The 17,042-nt window shown below is 44.3% G+C and overlaps 1 protein-coding gene across 6 annotated transcripts in view; it reads left to right on the top strand.

Moving 5' to 3' along the window:
• The window catches only part of SENP1 (SUMO1/sentrin specific peptidase 1), a 51,340-nt gene extending 43,778 nt beyond the window's left edge, over positions 1 to 7,562 (top strand). For all 6 annotated transcript variants that reach the window (XM_023535482.1, XM_011368220.2, XM_023535483.1 and 3 more), the window contains 3 exons: positions 761 to 845; positions 1,379 to 1,474; positions 2,423 to 7,562. In XM_023535482.1, the coding sequence (XP_023391250.1) occupies positions 761 to 845; positions 1,379 to 1,474; positions 2,423 to 2,485 (244 nt within the window). In that variant the 3' untranslated portion in view covers positions 2,486 to 7,562. The remainder of the gene's footprint in view (positions 1 to 760; positions 846 to 1,378; positions 1,475 to 2,422) is intronic.
• Positions 7,563 to 17,042: the final 9,480 nt, after the last annotated feature.

Raw genomic sequence — 17,042 nt, 5'->3', positions numbered from 1 at the left:
ATAACAAATATATGCCCTAATGGGGACAGTTACTGTCCTAGTTCACTAAAATATAGAGTGGATATATACATGTAGGTATAGAAACTACTTAGAAATCATCTAATCCAACCTCCTAATTTTTCAGATGAAGATACCAAGACCCACAGAACGACTTTAATTTGCCCAGATTCTATTAGTTAGTGGCTGAGCTAGGAACCAGAATGCAAATCTTGTTATATTTCCCACTCCTTGAAATGCTTATTCCTCACTATATCACTCTGGTGGCCAGGAGGGTGTAGGTTCCAGAATGGTGAGCAGTTTGCTCTTAAGAAGAGTGCTTTATATGAGGTATGCCTGCGCTTAACAAATTGTTAATTTGGATTGAATTTTTGCACAGGAGACTCAAGACTAAAAATTGTAAATAAATATTTCGATATTGCTAGAGAAACATCATTCTTCCATTAGACTGAGTTCTAAAGGACTATATAAACCAATGAAAAGACTCAAAACTCATTCCTCAGGAGTGACAATAGGTAGAGGAGCCTGGGTATCAGAGGCAGAGGTCATGTTTTTTTTTTGGGTTGTTGACAGGGTGGGCATGAATTGTGGGAGTTCTTGAAGGAAGCTTAGTAGTCCAAAGATACCTAGCCCAGCATTACATACAGTTTCCCTCAAAAGTGCATGTGAAAACTCTTCCTAAGGATTGTCAGCCCTGTTCTTTGGGTGGCAGCTGTCATCAGTGTTCCCCACAGCTCATCTCATTCTCTCCCAATACCTTTAGGCAATACTTAAAGCAAGAAAGCATTGATAAGAAAAGGAAAGAGTTTGACACCAATGGCTGGCAGCTCTTCAGCAAGAAAAGCCAGGTACATTTTATCTTGATGAGAGAGAAATCCCAGCATAAGAGTATTTGGGAAGGAAAGGATTTTACTGCTTGAGCCCCAAGGACCTTCTCTCTTAGTGTCTATCCTGACTTAGGCTTGGTTGTTTGGTTCCTTGGGGAAGATAGAGTAAGCTACTTGTAGGAAAACTGGTAATGCGTTTCTTAAGTAGAGCTAGGTTTTTTAAATGCCCAGCTGTTTTGCTAAGATTTTCACTGCTGTGAGACATGTTTGCTAATTGTTTGGCCCTTGTGGGAGGGACCAGTTTTTACTCCCTTAGTTGCCATGGAAGTCTCAAGTAGTTCCTATGTGATTAGTAATGAAGTACACAGGCATGACCGAGAAGCTATATTTTTTTTTCTCTGAGCCTGTGTTGTTTTAAGTGGGGAACAAGGATCATCATCTTTTCAAAATTTAGGGAACCCTATAAAATTTATGTCCTTTGGTTCTTATTTTTATAGTCTAATCAGAAGGAAGGAATCTTGGAAAGATGTCACTTGTTGTTTTTGGTCTTTCAGGAAATTCCACAACAGATGAATGGAAGTGATTGTGGGATGTTTGCCTGCAAATATGCCGACTGTATTACCAAAGACAGACCAATCAACTTCACCCAGGTGAGCTGAGCCTTAGCAGGGAGCTCTATGACTACCCTGTCTCTAGGCTGTCCCGTAGGTGTTTTTCTGAGAGGACTCTGCTTCAGCCTATAGCTTGCAACACTGGAGATTACTGCCTGTGCCATATCACAAGAAAAAGGACAATAGTAGGCCACATCCTAGGTCCTCACATGTTAAAGTCAAGGAATCCTGGTCAATAGCAGAGAGTTCTTTGCTGCCCATCACCCCCAACTACCTAAAATCCTATGAGAAACAATTGAGACAAGAGCACATTTTCTTCAGTTTCCTTTTATTTGTTAGCAGTCAGAATTTGGAACATGCTACACCTAAATCTCCTAGAATAATTTGTTATGCTGCCTCTGTTCCTCACTTGATGTAGCTGATCAATCTTCTCTTAGTTTATGATTGGTTATTTCTGTCCATGTGGTCCTTCAGAGACCAAAGTGAATTGAGACTAGAGATTATAGTTTATTCTGTGTCCTCCACTTAACTCTTTACTTCTCTTTGAATTAGCAGCCTTACTGGATTTTTCCACCATAGCCCTTGGGTGGAACTGACTCCTGCAGTTCCCATTAACACTTCACCTAAAAAGTGACTTTGATTTACAGGCTTCAGATCACCTATCCTCTTAAGATTTCAATGTAGAGGACTTGATAGACATCATTCTCAAAATTCTTGGAGACATTTGGGTATCCCTTGAGGACACCTGGCAGTGCCCAATAAAACTTCTAAAGCTACAACAATGAAAAAGAGCAAGAGAGATAGCAATAGAGAAAAGCAATGGAAAGAAAAAAAGTCACATGTAATTAAGAATGAGCAATTCGAAAGGCCAGAAATGGAACTGAGACTATTTTAGTTGAAAACCTCAAGGAGGAAAAGATTATGGGGAAAGGAGTATTGAGTCTGGATAAAAGATATGAAAATTAAGGTGTCTTTGTATTCCTACAGCAACACATGCCATACTTCCGGAAGCGAATGGTCTGGGAGATCCTCCACCGAAAGCTCTTGTGAAGACTGTCTCAATTAGCAGACATTGACATTGTGGGGGACCAGCTCTTTGTTGTCTACAGCCAGAGACCTTGGAAACAGCTGCTCCCAATCCTCTGTTCTTGTAAAGCCCTTGACCCTGGACCAGGCCCTGGCGAGATGCATTCACAAGCACATCTGCCTTTCCTTTTGTATCTCAGATACTATTTTTGCAAAGAAACTTTGGTGCTGTGAAAGGGGTGAGGGACATCCCTAAGCTGAAGAGAGAGACTGCTTTTCACTTCTTCAGTTCTGCCATCTTGTTTTTAAAGGGCTCCAGCCTCCCTCAGTCCCTAATTAGGGGACTGAGAGAAGCTTGGAAAGACTCTTGGTTTCATATAAACTCTTGTTGTTAGGCCTTATTAAGAGGTAGGAAAGGGCATGGGTGAAAAAGGTAGGGATAAAAACCACCAGCATATACACGCACACATACATACACACATGATTTTCAAGATGTGTCGTCAGGAAAGTGACTGTAAACTGGACTTTGGGGCACATACATAAGTCCCTCTGGGACTTTTCCTATTTATATGCACCTTTGTGAAATTCTTCTGCTTCTGTACAAGGCTGTTTTATCATCTGTAGCTTCTTTCCATCCTGAGGCACAACACACGAGTCCTGGGTAGACCCCAAAGTCCCAGGCAGTCCTTTTCTTAAAAGCAGGGGTTTGCATGTGCTCACAACACATGATATGGGGAAGACCCACCCAGGGAGCGGTTTAGTGGAGCAACAAGGCACCACTTTTATTACCGCCTACTTCTGACCAAGAAGAAGAAGGACCTCAGTCTTTAGCATAAAATTCCAGCATTGGATGAATGCAAGTCTAGTGTGGTCTGTGGCTAGTTAGTTTAAATGTGTTTCTAACCACAGAGAATTTAATATATATATATATATACACACACACACATATATATATATATATTTTCACAGGGATATGCTTTTTTTTTTTTTTTTTTTTTTTTTTTAAGCCTGAATGTGTTTACCATTTTGGCCTGTAGATTTATTTCCATTTTCCAAATTTAGCTCCAGCACGCACAGATCCCAGCCCCTATGTGTAGGGTGTTTGTGGACTTCCTAACAGAATATTTTGAGGCCTGGGTGAACTTTAGCTTGGGGGTAGAGGTTTAAGAGAGAGGTGAGATTTTTCAACTGGAAAACGGGTGGAATTTGGACTGATCAACTCGAAATTAAAAAAAACTGCTATTTCTTTTGTTCTTTCTAGCATCTCCCCCACCCTCTGAACGTTTCTCAGGCTAGATAGTGAAATGATCCAATGCCAGTGTCATTTTTGTACTTAAGTTCCAAAATAGGAACATTTTATACTTTTTGTGTATTGTAATAGGTAGTTTTGTATGAAATATTTTCTCCTCTTCCCTTGTACCCCATCCTTTCCAGCATTGTGCTTTCTCCTTGGGCTTATTTGAAAATTTAACTCTGTTTTATACCAAGCTTGTTTAGTACATTTTTCTATGTTTTACCACAGGTTACAATTTGGGGGAAAAAAAAAAAAAAGACTATTTTTTTTAAATATTCCATTGTTAACTGAATGTTACTGTTTCCACTCCAGCAATTAGATGTCCTACCCTTTTCATAACTGCCTGCCTTTTAGGAGAAGACCACCTTTTGTTTGTTTGTTTTCTTTTTCTTTCTTTCTTTCTTTCTTTCTTTCTTTCTTTCTTTCTTTCTTTCTTTCTTTCTTTCTTTCTTTCTTTCTTTCTTTCTTTTTTTTTTTTTGGTTGGTGTTTTCTATAGGAAATAAATAGCTTCCTATATATGAGTTGCTGGGACCTTTCACATTTCTCTTTTAGAAAGCAATGACATGCAGACTTATTGTAGGACTCCTGAACATTGACTCGGTATTTAATGTATTTAAGTGACAATTTGAAAAATGGCAGTATGATATAGACTTGGACTATATGAATCAAAAGGCCTGAGTCTTTCAGTCTCTCTTGCTGTTGTTTGGGGGACTCAGAGCAAGATACTTCTCTGTATTGATTGTTTGTTTAGATAACATCTGTCTTACTTCCTTCACAGACTTTTTGTAGACCAAAGCAACAAATATTTATTGCCATGTGTAGCAGAAAATGAAACATGCAACAAAAGCACCTTGAAAAATACATAAGGACTGTTGAACCTGCCTGAACTTGGTCCCCCTTTCTGACCAATACAGTTTTATACAAGGTAGGAGTCAGTGATCCTGAAACCACCTTCATGGTAGGAGTGGGCCAAGCTGAGACCTAGTTTGTGGCCTATGTGGCTCAGTGGGAACCAAATACAGACTGTTAGAGTGAGCCAGTCTTTCCAGAGGGCTAGCCAATGAGAGCAGGGCCAGCATCTGGAAACTTAACTTTTGCCTTCATTTGAGGGTGGGCTTTGATGACCAGGAAGAAAAAAAAAGGACATTCCTGTATTCCATGGCCAAAGGCATGTTACCAATATCTTGTTTAACCTGCTTTAAACTAAGTAAGCCAATTGCTTTCCTTTTCTCCTATGTTCCTCTCTACCCTGTATTCAGTGCTCATAGTCACCTACCTCCCCTCAAAAAAGAACATCTGAGTGTCAGTAAGCTCTAGATGTCAGTTATAGAGGCTTCAACAGAAATCATAGTCCCAACAATCAGTCCTGGGCCCTGTACAGAGAAAGTTAGATAGACCATTCCTGTCCTTCTGAAAATACATGGTCCAAGGCACAGAGGCCAGTTCCATCCCATTTGTTATCTGGAACCCACTTGTTGTTCCCAGGGTCCTCTTTAGTATTGAATGAATTTTTCCTTATCTAGCCTGGAGACTTTGTAAATTGACTGCTCTATATGTGAAGTGCTTCATACTTCTCTGTGATATCAACTTCTTTAGCCCCTGTAATCATGCTAGCATCTACCCACTGACACTAGCAATATTAGTCCCCATGTTTTAGTGGCCTTGGGGTAGAAACAGAGGTAACCTGGAAGAGCATTTCCAGCAACCCCATCCCATAGCCTGTCCATCACCACCTGGTTTTACATGCCCATAAAAAGGCTCTAATGGGTAGGAAGAGAGAGTTCATTTAAGAGCTCCAGTGTTTTTTTTGTTTCAGTCTGGTCCTCCTTTGCCATCCCTCCTGCTCTCAAATATGTCTTGCCAGATTAAGAAAGATGACATTTGGGCTTTGTCTTCTCCCTTGCTCCACCTGTATAGGCCAAGATGAAGTGGAATGTGATGGTTTTCTCCTTTGACTTTATATACCCATGAGAGAGAGGGAAGTAAAAGGCTATCAGGCCCCATTGTTGACTCAAACGGGCTACATGCTGAGCTCCTGGGAAAGTTGCCGTATCTCCAGAAACAATTTCTCCAGAGCTTCAAATTCCTCCTAAAATTTTGCAATAGACAAGGCTCAGCCTAGTTTCTTCCTTACAGTCCAGGGCCTATTTTAGCTGAGATGAATCCCAACATCTGTGTATTAAGAACCGTGACTACCATTCCCAGCTTTGGAGGAGAGGAAGGACATAAGGGCATGTCATGATGGTCACCCACCAAGATAAGGGATAACACATATGCATCCCCTGTGGGAGAGAAAAGAGAAAAGAAACTGAGCTAGAAGATAAACCTTGAGGAAGTGTTAGTATGATCTGCCTCTCTGGCCAGTCATGGTTAGAGTAGAGATAATTCTAGTTGTGAGGGGTTGGACCAGATTTCCAGGGTCTTGTCAAAGTCAGATTCTGAAATGTTAGGGTCACTATGCTTGGAATAGATATTGGTCAAGGTAGAGATTCAAAATTAAAAGTTTAAGGCCAATGTTATTACTGGCTTGGTCTTAAGAGTTAAGGCCCAGGTAAGTCTTATCCTAATAGGACAGATTATAGCTGCTGACTTTTCTCCATTCTCAGCTGAGTAGCCACCATCAACTGCTTGACTTCTGGAAAGTATCCTTCCACCCTCTGCAGAACATAAGTGCTAGGAAGGCAAAGTGTGTGGCAGAGAGGTACATAAGGAGCCCAGAGTCCAATCTGCTAGGTGTCCCTCATTTAATTACTCTTTTATTCTTTTCACAAATACCTACTGAGCACACACATCCAAGTCCCGTCTCCTTTAAGCCTTCCATTTTCACAATATTATAATATCTCTTATCTTGACATCTGCAGCCCTTATAATCAGAAAATAATGTAACTCCACATGGTATTTGTATTGTAACCTGTCTTTTACATCAGGAATAGACTGAGACATGTCACCACTGAGGGCAGGTGAATGATTTTGGTGCTTTTTTTCTCAATCCAGGAGTGTAAGCTGTCTCTCTGGCCTGCCAGAGAGGAGTTAGGGGCATCTCGATTAAACATTTCAGAAAGAGTATTGCAGCGCTTGGGGGAAGAAGGACTGCTCATGGCAGCCTGCAGTGAGGCTACACCTCATCTGTGATCCCCAACAGTTCATCTCTGGTCCCAAACCTAATGCCCACTCTGCCCTATACAAAACACCTTCCTCAGCAGTTCGGTATGCCCTTCAGGGGTCTCAACCTCTATCCCAGTGGGCTAATCAAAGTTTTCTTTCTTCTCTAACCATGTGTATTGCTATTATGTATAGTTTTCTCCATCTTTTTATTTTCAGTGATAAGAGTATATCACATAGATTGAGACTATGGGTCCCTGTCTGCCTTTTCCTTTAAATGGACTTTTACATGCTGCCTGTGCCTTGTCTATTAGCCGGAGCTAAGTTCCTGGAGGGCATTTGCTTTATACTTCTGGGGAGCCCCTTAGGCTAGGTTTTTAATAAGCATATGTTTAAGTGCCTGGCTTGGGTGCCTGACGGATGGAATGAAGAGATGGTTTGACCAAGGAAATAAAAGCCACCTGTCCCCAAGGACCTCATAGTCTAACTTATTTAGGAAGCTGAAAGACACCAAGCAATGTACCTTACTGAGAAGGCAGGCTCCTCCTAGGCACAGGGTCCAATGTGAAGCTGGATATGGGTGATAGAGAGGCAGAGGTGGAGAGAAGTCAGGGATGATGTTACCTTTATCTGCCAATATACGTGTGACTCCTTAGTTTTTAAAAGGTGATTTATTTAAAATAAATTCTGGATTTTGCTCTCTTGCTTTGACTGGAAACTCCCTAGTAAAAAAAAAAAAAGACTTGATGGTGTTTGTCTCTCTAAGACTGTCTCTCTGTTTCTCTGACTGTTTGTTCTGTCTCTGTCTGTCTGTGTCTCCTGATCCAAGCTGAACCAGTGATTGGATCCTCAATGTGGTCTGAATTCCTGAGTCCACCCCTTAACCAGGAGTCTGAGTACTGTTCATTCATTCATTTCATTCCACATACCTGGAATTGAATCCTGAACGCAAATAACATGCAAATCTGTGGCTCCCTGGCACTTTTTAAAACCAGGTCTGTCTGTGGAGCTGGCCAGAGAGCCCTCCTGAGCCAAACACACCATTCGGGGCTCCAACCCACCATGCTCACAGCATCCCTTGTCTCCTTACCCCTCTCCTATACCCCTTCTCACAATCTAACATCAAAAAGGTGCTTCCTCTGCTCTACCTGTAAAGCTCACACTCCAAAGAATAAAACATAAGAAAGCACTGACTTCTGAAAAAAATCTTCCACTATGTTGGTGAAATGGTTTCATCTGTGTTTTTAGAAGAGTCCCTTGTAGTATTCAGGGCATTCTTGAGTTCTAACATTTTTTTAGGCATGGTTAAGATTTTTCAGCCATTTGAAAATGGTTGGAGTGAGGAGGGAAACCTTCAAACCACCCTTATTTCCTGATTCCTGAATGGGGTTAAAGATAGCTGACAATTGCCTGGGTCTGCATGTCCATCACTGAACCTGGACAAAGTGCCTTCGCAGTGCGGTCCTGGGCCCGGTTGTGAGAGTCAGAGTCAGCCTCTGTTCCCCCAACAACTCCCCAGGTGCCTGATTTGGTCTTGTGTGCAGTAGAAAGTTACAAAGGCAAGGGAGTGGGGTTCGTGTTCCTTAAAGAACTTGTGTTCTAGACACTTCCTGAACTACCGGAATAATGTTTTGTTTTCTGTGTACCTGTGCCCCATTTCCCATTAGCCCATCACTGGCTAATTATCTATGCCTACAGTGGCCTATGAGGCCCTGCTCAGTTGGTGGCCCTCTATCTCCAATTATCCCCTACCACTCTGCCATGGCTCACTGGTCTGGGCCACACAGGCCTACTCACGTGTTTGTCTAACAAACCAACCTTGCTTCCACCTCATGGCCATTCTACTTGCTGCTTCATATGTCTGGAAGCCTTTTCCCCAGTTATCCTCCTGACTTACTTCCTCCCTTCCTCTAGGCTCTGATGGAATGTCATCCCCACACCCCATTTCTTATACTCCGTAGCTCTCTTAACTTCATTTTTTTCTGTAGCATTTATTTTTTTATTTTTTATTTTATTTTTATTTATTTTTTTACGTCTGCAGTACCTGGTCTTCCTAGGTGGTCTCCCATCCAAGTACTAACCAGGCCTGACCCTGTTTAGCTTCCAAGATCAGATGAGATCGGTCTGTAGCATTTAATATCTATTATTTACTCGTTTTCTCTCATTAAATGTCTATTCTATGTTCATGCTGCATCCCAAGTGCCTAGAGCAGTCGAAGTAGAGAATTGTTGAAAAAGTGAATGTTATTCAGCATCTCTGAGCTGTGCTTCCCTTTCATTTTGATAGCTTCCACCCTGTTCTAGTCCTCACTTCCTCATGTCTGATTTACAGTGCAACCTCCCCCAGGGTCTCTGGCTCCAAATTCATCATCCACTTAACAGAGCTATCTTCTTTCAATAATAAGAATAAGAGTCAGCAATTATTAAGGCCCTGGCCCCAGCCTTGTGTGCCAAACACTTTATATACATTACCTCATTTAATCCTCACAAGTGTATTATGTAGGTGCTATTATCATCCCCATTTCTCAGATGAGAAAATGAGCATAGAGATTGAATAACTTGCCCAAAGTCTCACAGATTGTCAGTGACAGAAATAGGGACTTCAAGCCAAGAACATGTCTTCAGAGCCCCCCAAAAGCCCTGTGATTTGCTGCCTCACACAGCCAGCATATTCTGTGTCGACAGGGCAAGTGCCTGACCTAGATATCATTGGGCTCTACCAGTGAAACCAGAGAAGAGAACCTTTACTGAGTCGCTACATCCAGTCCTCCCTCTTTTCTCTTCAGAGCAGGGTTTTTTCTTCACCTTAGTTTGGAAGGTCAAGGAGAATGGCAGGGTCCCTCTGCCTTTGGGTTCATTTTTTCTTGGTTTCTCCAGAAAGGGGTACCAAGAAATTCTCTTCACTTTCTCATGACAACCCTTTCCCCTACTGTCCTTGTTGCCTCCCACCCTCCTTCCCAGCTCTAGGCTGCCCACATTAGCAAGACTTCCTTTGAGGCCCCTGGTTCTAACCCAGAAAGGGGTAGGACTAAGGATCGAAGGGTGGGGAGTAGGGAGACACCAGGCAGATGATCCAGCTCATCCCCACAAGGTCTCAGGAATCAAGAGCGAGTGTGTAGGGACATGTGGAGACATTTTCGGTGCTCCATAGTGTTCTAGTTCATCTTTCACGTTTGTGTCTCATGCTCTATCCCCTCAGTGTGGATTTCCCTCTGCCATCCACATTCTGATTGGTTTGAGAATCTCAGGAATGCACAGCCTTGTACCCTCCTGCTACCCCCTCCCATCTCCATACACAGTGCCCCGGGTGAGGTGAACTTAGTTCAAGCTAGAGGCGAGGGGGGAGGGGTCCTCCACTCTTACTGGAAAAGAAAGACAACACACTCTCTCAACCCTTCCTCCCACACTCTCTCTCCGATTTCTTCCCCAAAACCAGCCTGCCACTTTCAGCTTCCTCTTAAACAGATGGCCTTTCCCACCCTCACCCCTCACTGGTGGCCTTTCTTGATGATAATTACTCCTAATTGTTTTCCCTTGGCTCACAAGGCCTTTCCTTGCCTGCCCTGAGCCAACAGTTCTGTGTGTCTGCTCAGAAAATGGACTCGGCTCAGACCAGAAGCAAGCCTCTTCAGGCCTCAAATCCCAGGCTTTCCAGGTCTAATTTAGCTTTGCCCATGGATAAGCTTTAAGAAAAATCTCCCACTGGAACCCTCCTGGGGCAGATTGCAGTGGGGAATAGTGATCAAACTTCAGGAGTACTTCCCAGCAGCAAGGTCCTCAGGAGCTCTGATCATTTCCTTCCCGGAAAATCTCAGCACCTGGCTTGGGGGATGGGACCCCTAAATGGGGTCTCTGAGCACCATAGCTCTGACCTTGGTGGTATGGAGCTGCCTATTTCATTAGCCAAGCCACCTCCCCCCTCCACCAGAGGATCACCTGCCACCAACCAAACTCTCCAGCCCTGTATATCATCCTATGCCCTGGCCAATGGGGTGAGGAGGCCTTTTGCCAGAGCTTTAGACCGTCACAGTTACACACACACACACACACACACACACACACACACACACACACACACACACACACACACACGATGGCTTTTTGTTACTCCTTCCTGGTGCCCCCAGCTTCTGGATTAACACCATGGTGACTGTTGGTGGGGCTGGAGAAGGAGGATGAGGGTAAGGAAGGGAGGAGGACCTTGGTTAGCAGGGGTGGAGATGCACACATTGTCCTTCTTTCCTTCAGCAGGGCTGCTGACCCTAATTCATTCTCCCAGAGGAAGGTCCTCAGTGGTCCAGAGCTCTGGAGAATCTACTCCTTAGAAAAGGATTTTGATGTATAAGCCAGGGAGAAGAGCACATAGAAATGTTTTATTCATTCATTCATACATACATTCAATAAATACTAAATGCCTACTATGTGCCAAGCTTCTGTGTCAGGTCCTAGAAATGTCTTCCATCTTCCGGTCCAAACAGCACTGCTCTAGCCCCAGCCCTGATTATTTTGTCCCAAGGCCCTGGTTCCATGGCACTCCCATCAACCCGAGGTTCATCTCGTTCTACCCACCTCTTTCCTGACTCAGCGCTACTTTGCCCAGCTTCAGAGCACTTTTTCTAGCAGGCAAAGAAGGCTCTGCAAGAAGGAGCCTGAGGAATAGACATGAGGATAGAGAAAAGGCCAGTTTCATTCAACCAGACCTCCGGTAGAGTCTCAAAGACACACTATAAAGGATCTGGGCTAAAAGATTTCCTTTAGATTCAGGGGTAAGATTGCTGAACCTTCTAGACCTGTGTCTCTCTTTCCTTCTTTCTCATGTTTAGACCAAGGAACAAGATTAGGTTTTGATCAGAATGTCTACTTGGATCTTAGAGTCTTCATTCATTCATTCATTCATTCGTACATTCATTCATTCATCTACCCATTTACCTATTTACCCATCTACTCATTCATCCATTCAACCATTTATTCACTTAGTCTTTTAGGACCTATTCTGTGCCAGGCACTGTGGCGAGAGGGATGAATGTAGTATGGGTGCTGATATCTGTGGGACTATCCTTTGGTCCCCAGGGTATCTCTCTCAGCCTCGGCTCCTTCCTCAGAACCCAGATCTCCCTTCTCCCCTCATGTTGGGGGCCAGACTCCAACTGAGAAGATCTCCCAATGGGTAACTAGAAGTCCTGAACCAGAGGCCACTGGAAATTAGGGCTAGCCAGGGGAATGAAGGCCAAGCTAGTGGCTGGAGGGATGAGGAAGGTGCCCAGCCAGGCCACTGAACCCATCACTGTGGTTTGGCTCCTTTGGTGAAAAAATAGCAAGTTTGGACAAGTGTCTCCCTGTGTCCTGAGCTCTGGGTTGCTCACAGACAGGAGTCGCTCCGTTAAACAAACCACAGCCAAGGGCAACAAGGACCCAGAGGGGGAGTGGGAACATGGGACTCAGGACAGGACTTGGGACCAAGTTTGTCCATTACAGGCATAATGGTGCAATGAAGCCTGCTGGCTGGGTTGGAAGTATGAGTATGCACTTCAGGAGCTGCAGGTAAGGCTGGGAAAGGAAAAGCGACACGCAGACTCACAGACACAGAGAAGACAGACACACATAGTATAAAACTGAGACAACTACCAAAGCAAATGAAGTCTGCTCTCTAGAATCTGTCTTAGGACATCAGCCAAAGATTCTTCCCCCCAAATACCGAGATGGTTGACAATAGGGTTGAGAAGAGAAGTTAATATGGGGTACCAGGAATGTATATATGTACTCTATTCATATATGAGTTTGGGTCTGTATAATTTCTTTCTTCTGTGTCTTCTACTTCATTCTCAAATCAGAAGGATCCTGAGTGGTTTGGGCTTCTCTGGGCCTCACTTACCCTTTCCACATATGGCTGAGGGCAAGTTAATGGGACCTGTGCACACAGAGGCTCACACAGCTTTGAAGACAGAGACCCATTCATACCAAGACCTTGTGGCACCTCTCTCCCAGGCTGGTCTGCGGTCCTGGTCCTGTAGCACCAACACGCACAAGTGAGAGACGTGAGCCTTTGCACATGCGACCTTGTTCTCGAGCACACATACACACAAAGCCACACTCAAGCTGTGTTAACCCTTCACTACCGTGTGCAGGGGGCTCTTGTCTCTTAACTTGGGCTCTAGCTTTGCCTTTTTCAATCTCTTCTATTCAACCCCTAACCCACCTGAATTAACCCTCGAACAACCTCTTTGGGACCCCAGGGAGCTCACTGTGGGCTTGCAAATCCTCCCAGCACCTGCGAGAGGAGGCGAACACAATCTCGCCAAAGAGCAGGATGGAGGCTTTTCCTTCCAGTGGAGGAAGAGAGATGACTATTGAAATCTGAGTTCAAGTCACAGCTATACCACCTATAAGCTGTTGTTCTCAGACAAGTAATTTAACCCCTCTAGGCTTTAGTCTCTGACCTATGAGATGGATAGGGGTAAACCTGAAGTCCACAGATAAACCTAATGAAGTTATATGCAAAGCATGTAGAATTCTACATTTTACTGAAAAGAGGTTTAGCCAGCTTCTCATAGGTCCCTTGAACTCCCTCAAAACTTAAGAATTAGTGAACTCCTCAGACATTCCAGGACTCTGTATGAGTTAAGTGCTCTGTAAGTATTGGAAACATGGCCATTGTAAGTCCACAGAATCACCTAAGGTCAATGTCAACCTCCCCTTGCACTTAGTGCCTGATGTCCTCCACATGACCCCAACTTCTATACCCCCATGTTGGGGAACTGCACACCCCATCACCTCCATGAAGAGCACAGCTCAGGCTCAACTTAGGCTCTCTTTTCTGATGGACCTATTTGCTGGGATAGGGTCAAACTGGGGTCAGGGTGGAAGGTCAAGTCTAACAAAGGTTAAGGAGCAAGAGAGAATCGAGGATGGGGTGAATATTAGGAATAATAGCCATGATACTAGTGTCTATTGAGTGTTTATTATGTGCCAGGCATTGTGTACCCAACAAATGAAGTGAATAATATTATTCCCATTTTACAGATGAGGAAACTGAGGCTCAGGGAGATTTGTCAGTTGCTCAGGATCACTCAACCAGTAAGTGGTAGAAACTAACAGTGAAAGGAGATCTGTCTATCTTCAAAGTCTTTACTCTTAAAAGAAAAAGAATGAGAGAACATGGAGGGTGAGGTTTCCCCACTGCTGACATTTCAGATCAATTAGGCATCGCACTGAAGAATTTTGAGCACAAAGCTGCATAAGGAATCCCCTTTTGGGAGAAGAAGCCAGAGCCAGCAGTCTGCCCAAGCCAGTCCTTGCAGGTATGAGGGTAGTGAGGAGGCTGAGCTGAAGGCTCTTCAGAGCTTTCGCCAAGGCCTGGCTCAAAGGCCCCTTTGTTCACTGCTCTTGACTTCTACAAGGAATTCTCCAACCTAGGGTCCTCCAACTCCATCCTTTGGAACCTTGGGCTGCTCCAACTGCATACAGGGTGTTCTCCAGCCCCTCTGTTCACCCAGAGAACAGCCAGCACCCATCATATCATAGGGTCCCTAATGGGTATGGGGGAGGGATGTCTCAGGGACCAGAAGCAGGACTGCCAGGAAGATGGGGTGAGCAGGAGGGACTGTGTCAGGAAGGGGTTGTATGCTGGCTGCTCCCCAGACAATCAAACGCATCTTCTTTTGAGGCATAAAATCGAAGACTTATTTGCTGTTTATTTTTATATTAAAAGAGTTTTACAAATTCTAATTGATTTGCTGTTAGGGCTCAGAGTTCCTTCAACCACTTGTTGATACTGATCCCCTACCCTCTTCTTCCCATAATCCATGCCATTGCCCCCTTCAGCCTCTGTGGGATCAAGAGGAGCAGGGAAGATGAAAAATCATGCCAGTTGGATTATTGATGGATACCTCTGAACTTAATTCCAGCCCCTTTGTCCCCAGACTAGAGTCTAGAAGGAATCAAAGAATGCAAGAAAGAGCTCTAGCCCTCAGGAGATCTGGAGGAAGTGGTCTGGTCAACTCTACCAGGGAATGGGGGGATCAGGGAATCTCCATCTCCTTTCCTAGTCCCGTTGCTGGACATTCCTAAACTCCATTATTCTCACACTTTTTGCCTTGGCCCTTCTAGATTTGGGCTCCACTTCCTTTCTGAGGGTAAGGATGGCAGTCATTGTTACATTTTCCAAGCCTGGAAAGAATGTGACTTACAGCTCTGTAGGGGCCTTTTTTCCTGTGGCCTTATTTCCTTACTTCCCTTTTCTCTCAAGGGCGGGCGAGCGTGAGGCTGTTCCCAGATAGGCTTCATTCCTCCTGCTGACTGGGCCACACTTATGGAGCACCTTCCTCAGGTGCACTGGTCTCCACTTAGCTATCACCTCCTGCTCCAGCACAGGCATCTTCCTACCCTAAAAACGTCAGTACTCCCAGCCCCCAAAATGGGCATGGATGGCAGCGTGCCATAGAACAAGGGCATAGGATTTGGGGCCAAGGAGCTCAGGTTCAAGCCCCAGAGCCACCATTTGCTACCCGAGGGACCTTAGGTTTACCCTTTGTGGACCTCCCTATGGGCATAATATTATACAATTGTCCACTTCAGTGGATTATAATGAGGTCAAATGAAATTGCAGATGTCAAAGCACATTGAAAATAGTTACTACATCAACATTAGTCATCATTATAGCAAAGGATGGAGGGACTGTCCTAGAGAAACCACCAGAAGCTTTATGATGGCATCTTGTCCACATCTTGGCCTCTAGTCCAACGCAAAGATATCCAGGGAAGGAGACCCCAGGCCGCCTCAGTCTGATTCTGGCCTGACAACTTTGTGAGGGGAGGGTGGTCTCTATATTGCTGAAATAAACACCTTTGGGTTACATGCACAACAACGATTTAGGTTTAATTAAAGGCAGATTTTCAAAAGGACTCCCTTTGCTAATTATAAGCACAACCCCAACAGACCTCCAGGGGAAGTGGAACCCACCTTAGGGAGTCCCAACCAGGTAGGGCTTCTTGGTCCATGCAGTGTCCCTGGGGACTATCATCTCCAAGTTCACTGTTTTCCTTTTGGCTGGGGCAGAATGTGGCCCAGTGTGCTCTTTCTATCGTTTAGGCATACGGTCGGTCGCAGACTACTAATTGAAAATTGGCTCTCCTTGGACAGCTCTCAAGCACTGCATTTTTTTCAGCTACTCTCACCAGACCCACAGATGAATTTATCTTCTCTGCGTGCACCGTTTGGCTGTTTCTGTTTCAGGGAACCGCGAGCTCAATAAGCTCCACTGTTCTACCAAGCTGGCCAACACAGCCATGTCTCTGTTCTCTCAGCCAGACCCTGGGGCCTGGAGTCCTGCCTCCAGGAATTCCAGAATTCAAGAATGTTAGAGCTGGAAGAGACCTCAGTCTTCACCTAGTCCTGCCCCAACTGCTGTACAGGTGGGGAAACTGAGGCTCTCAGGAGTATAGAACACTGGCCTTTCTTTTAAGCCCAACATCTGTCTGGTGCAGGCACCAGTGGTCTCCTGGCCTGCTGGCTTCTCAGCCATGGAGAGTTCAGACTCTCCCAGGCACCCCACTCCATTGCTGGAACAATAGGAACGACATCTCTTGCTAATATTGGGCAAAAATTGACCTCCTGCCTCCCTTTAATTCTCACCCATTTGTGCAATCTCCATGGAGAGATACAACCAAATGGTACAATTGGAGCAATTAGAAATCAATTCATCCTCAAAGGGAGTGCAGCAGACCGTCCCGGGTCATTCTTGGGCAGACTGCCCACCAGATTGAAGAGAAGGCCCAGTATCCTGATCACAGAGACCTGGATTCGAATTATACTCTATTGCTTAAGAGCTGGTGAGCATATTACTTAAACTGTTAAAGACTTAGTTTCCTCGTCTGTTAAAATAGGGATGATAGTAGTTCTCATCTCCAAAGGCTTTTGTGAGGATGCAGTGAGACAATATGAAAAGTGATTAAGCACAGAGGTGGTGTATAGCCAGTAGGCAACCAAGTTGGTTTTGTTAATGCTGTTTTAAGAGCATAGGCTGTAGATTTATATTGCCTTCATTTGAATCTCAGCTCCCTCACTTATTATATGTAAGTTACTTAACTTCCCTGGGCCTCATACTCATATTCTGCACACTTTCAGTTACAAGTTACCTGCCCCTAAATCCAACTCAACTCACTACCTTAAACAAAAATAGACTTTATT

Source organism: Pteropus vampyrus, unplaced genomic scaffold (assembly GCF_000151845.1).
Source record: "Pteropus vampyrus isolate Shadow unplaced genomic scaffold, Pvam_2.0 Scaffold140, whole genome shotgun sequence".
Taxonomy (NCBI): domain Eukaryota; kingdom Metazoa; phylum Chordata; class Mammalia; order Chiroptera; family Pteropodidae; genus Pteropus; species Pteropus vampyrus.
Note: the sequence above shows the minus strand (reverse complement) of the source record. Positions and strands in the feature narration are given on the sequence as shown.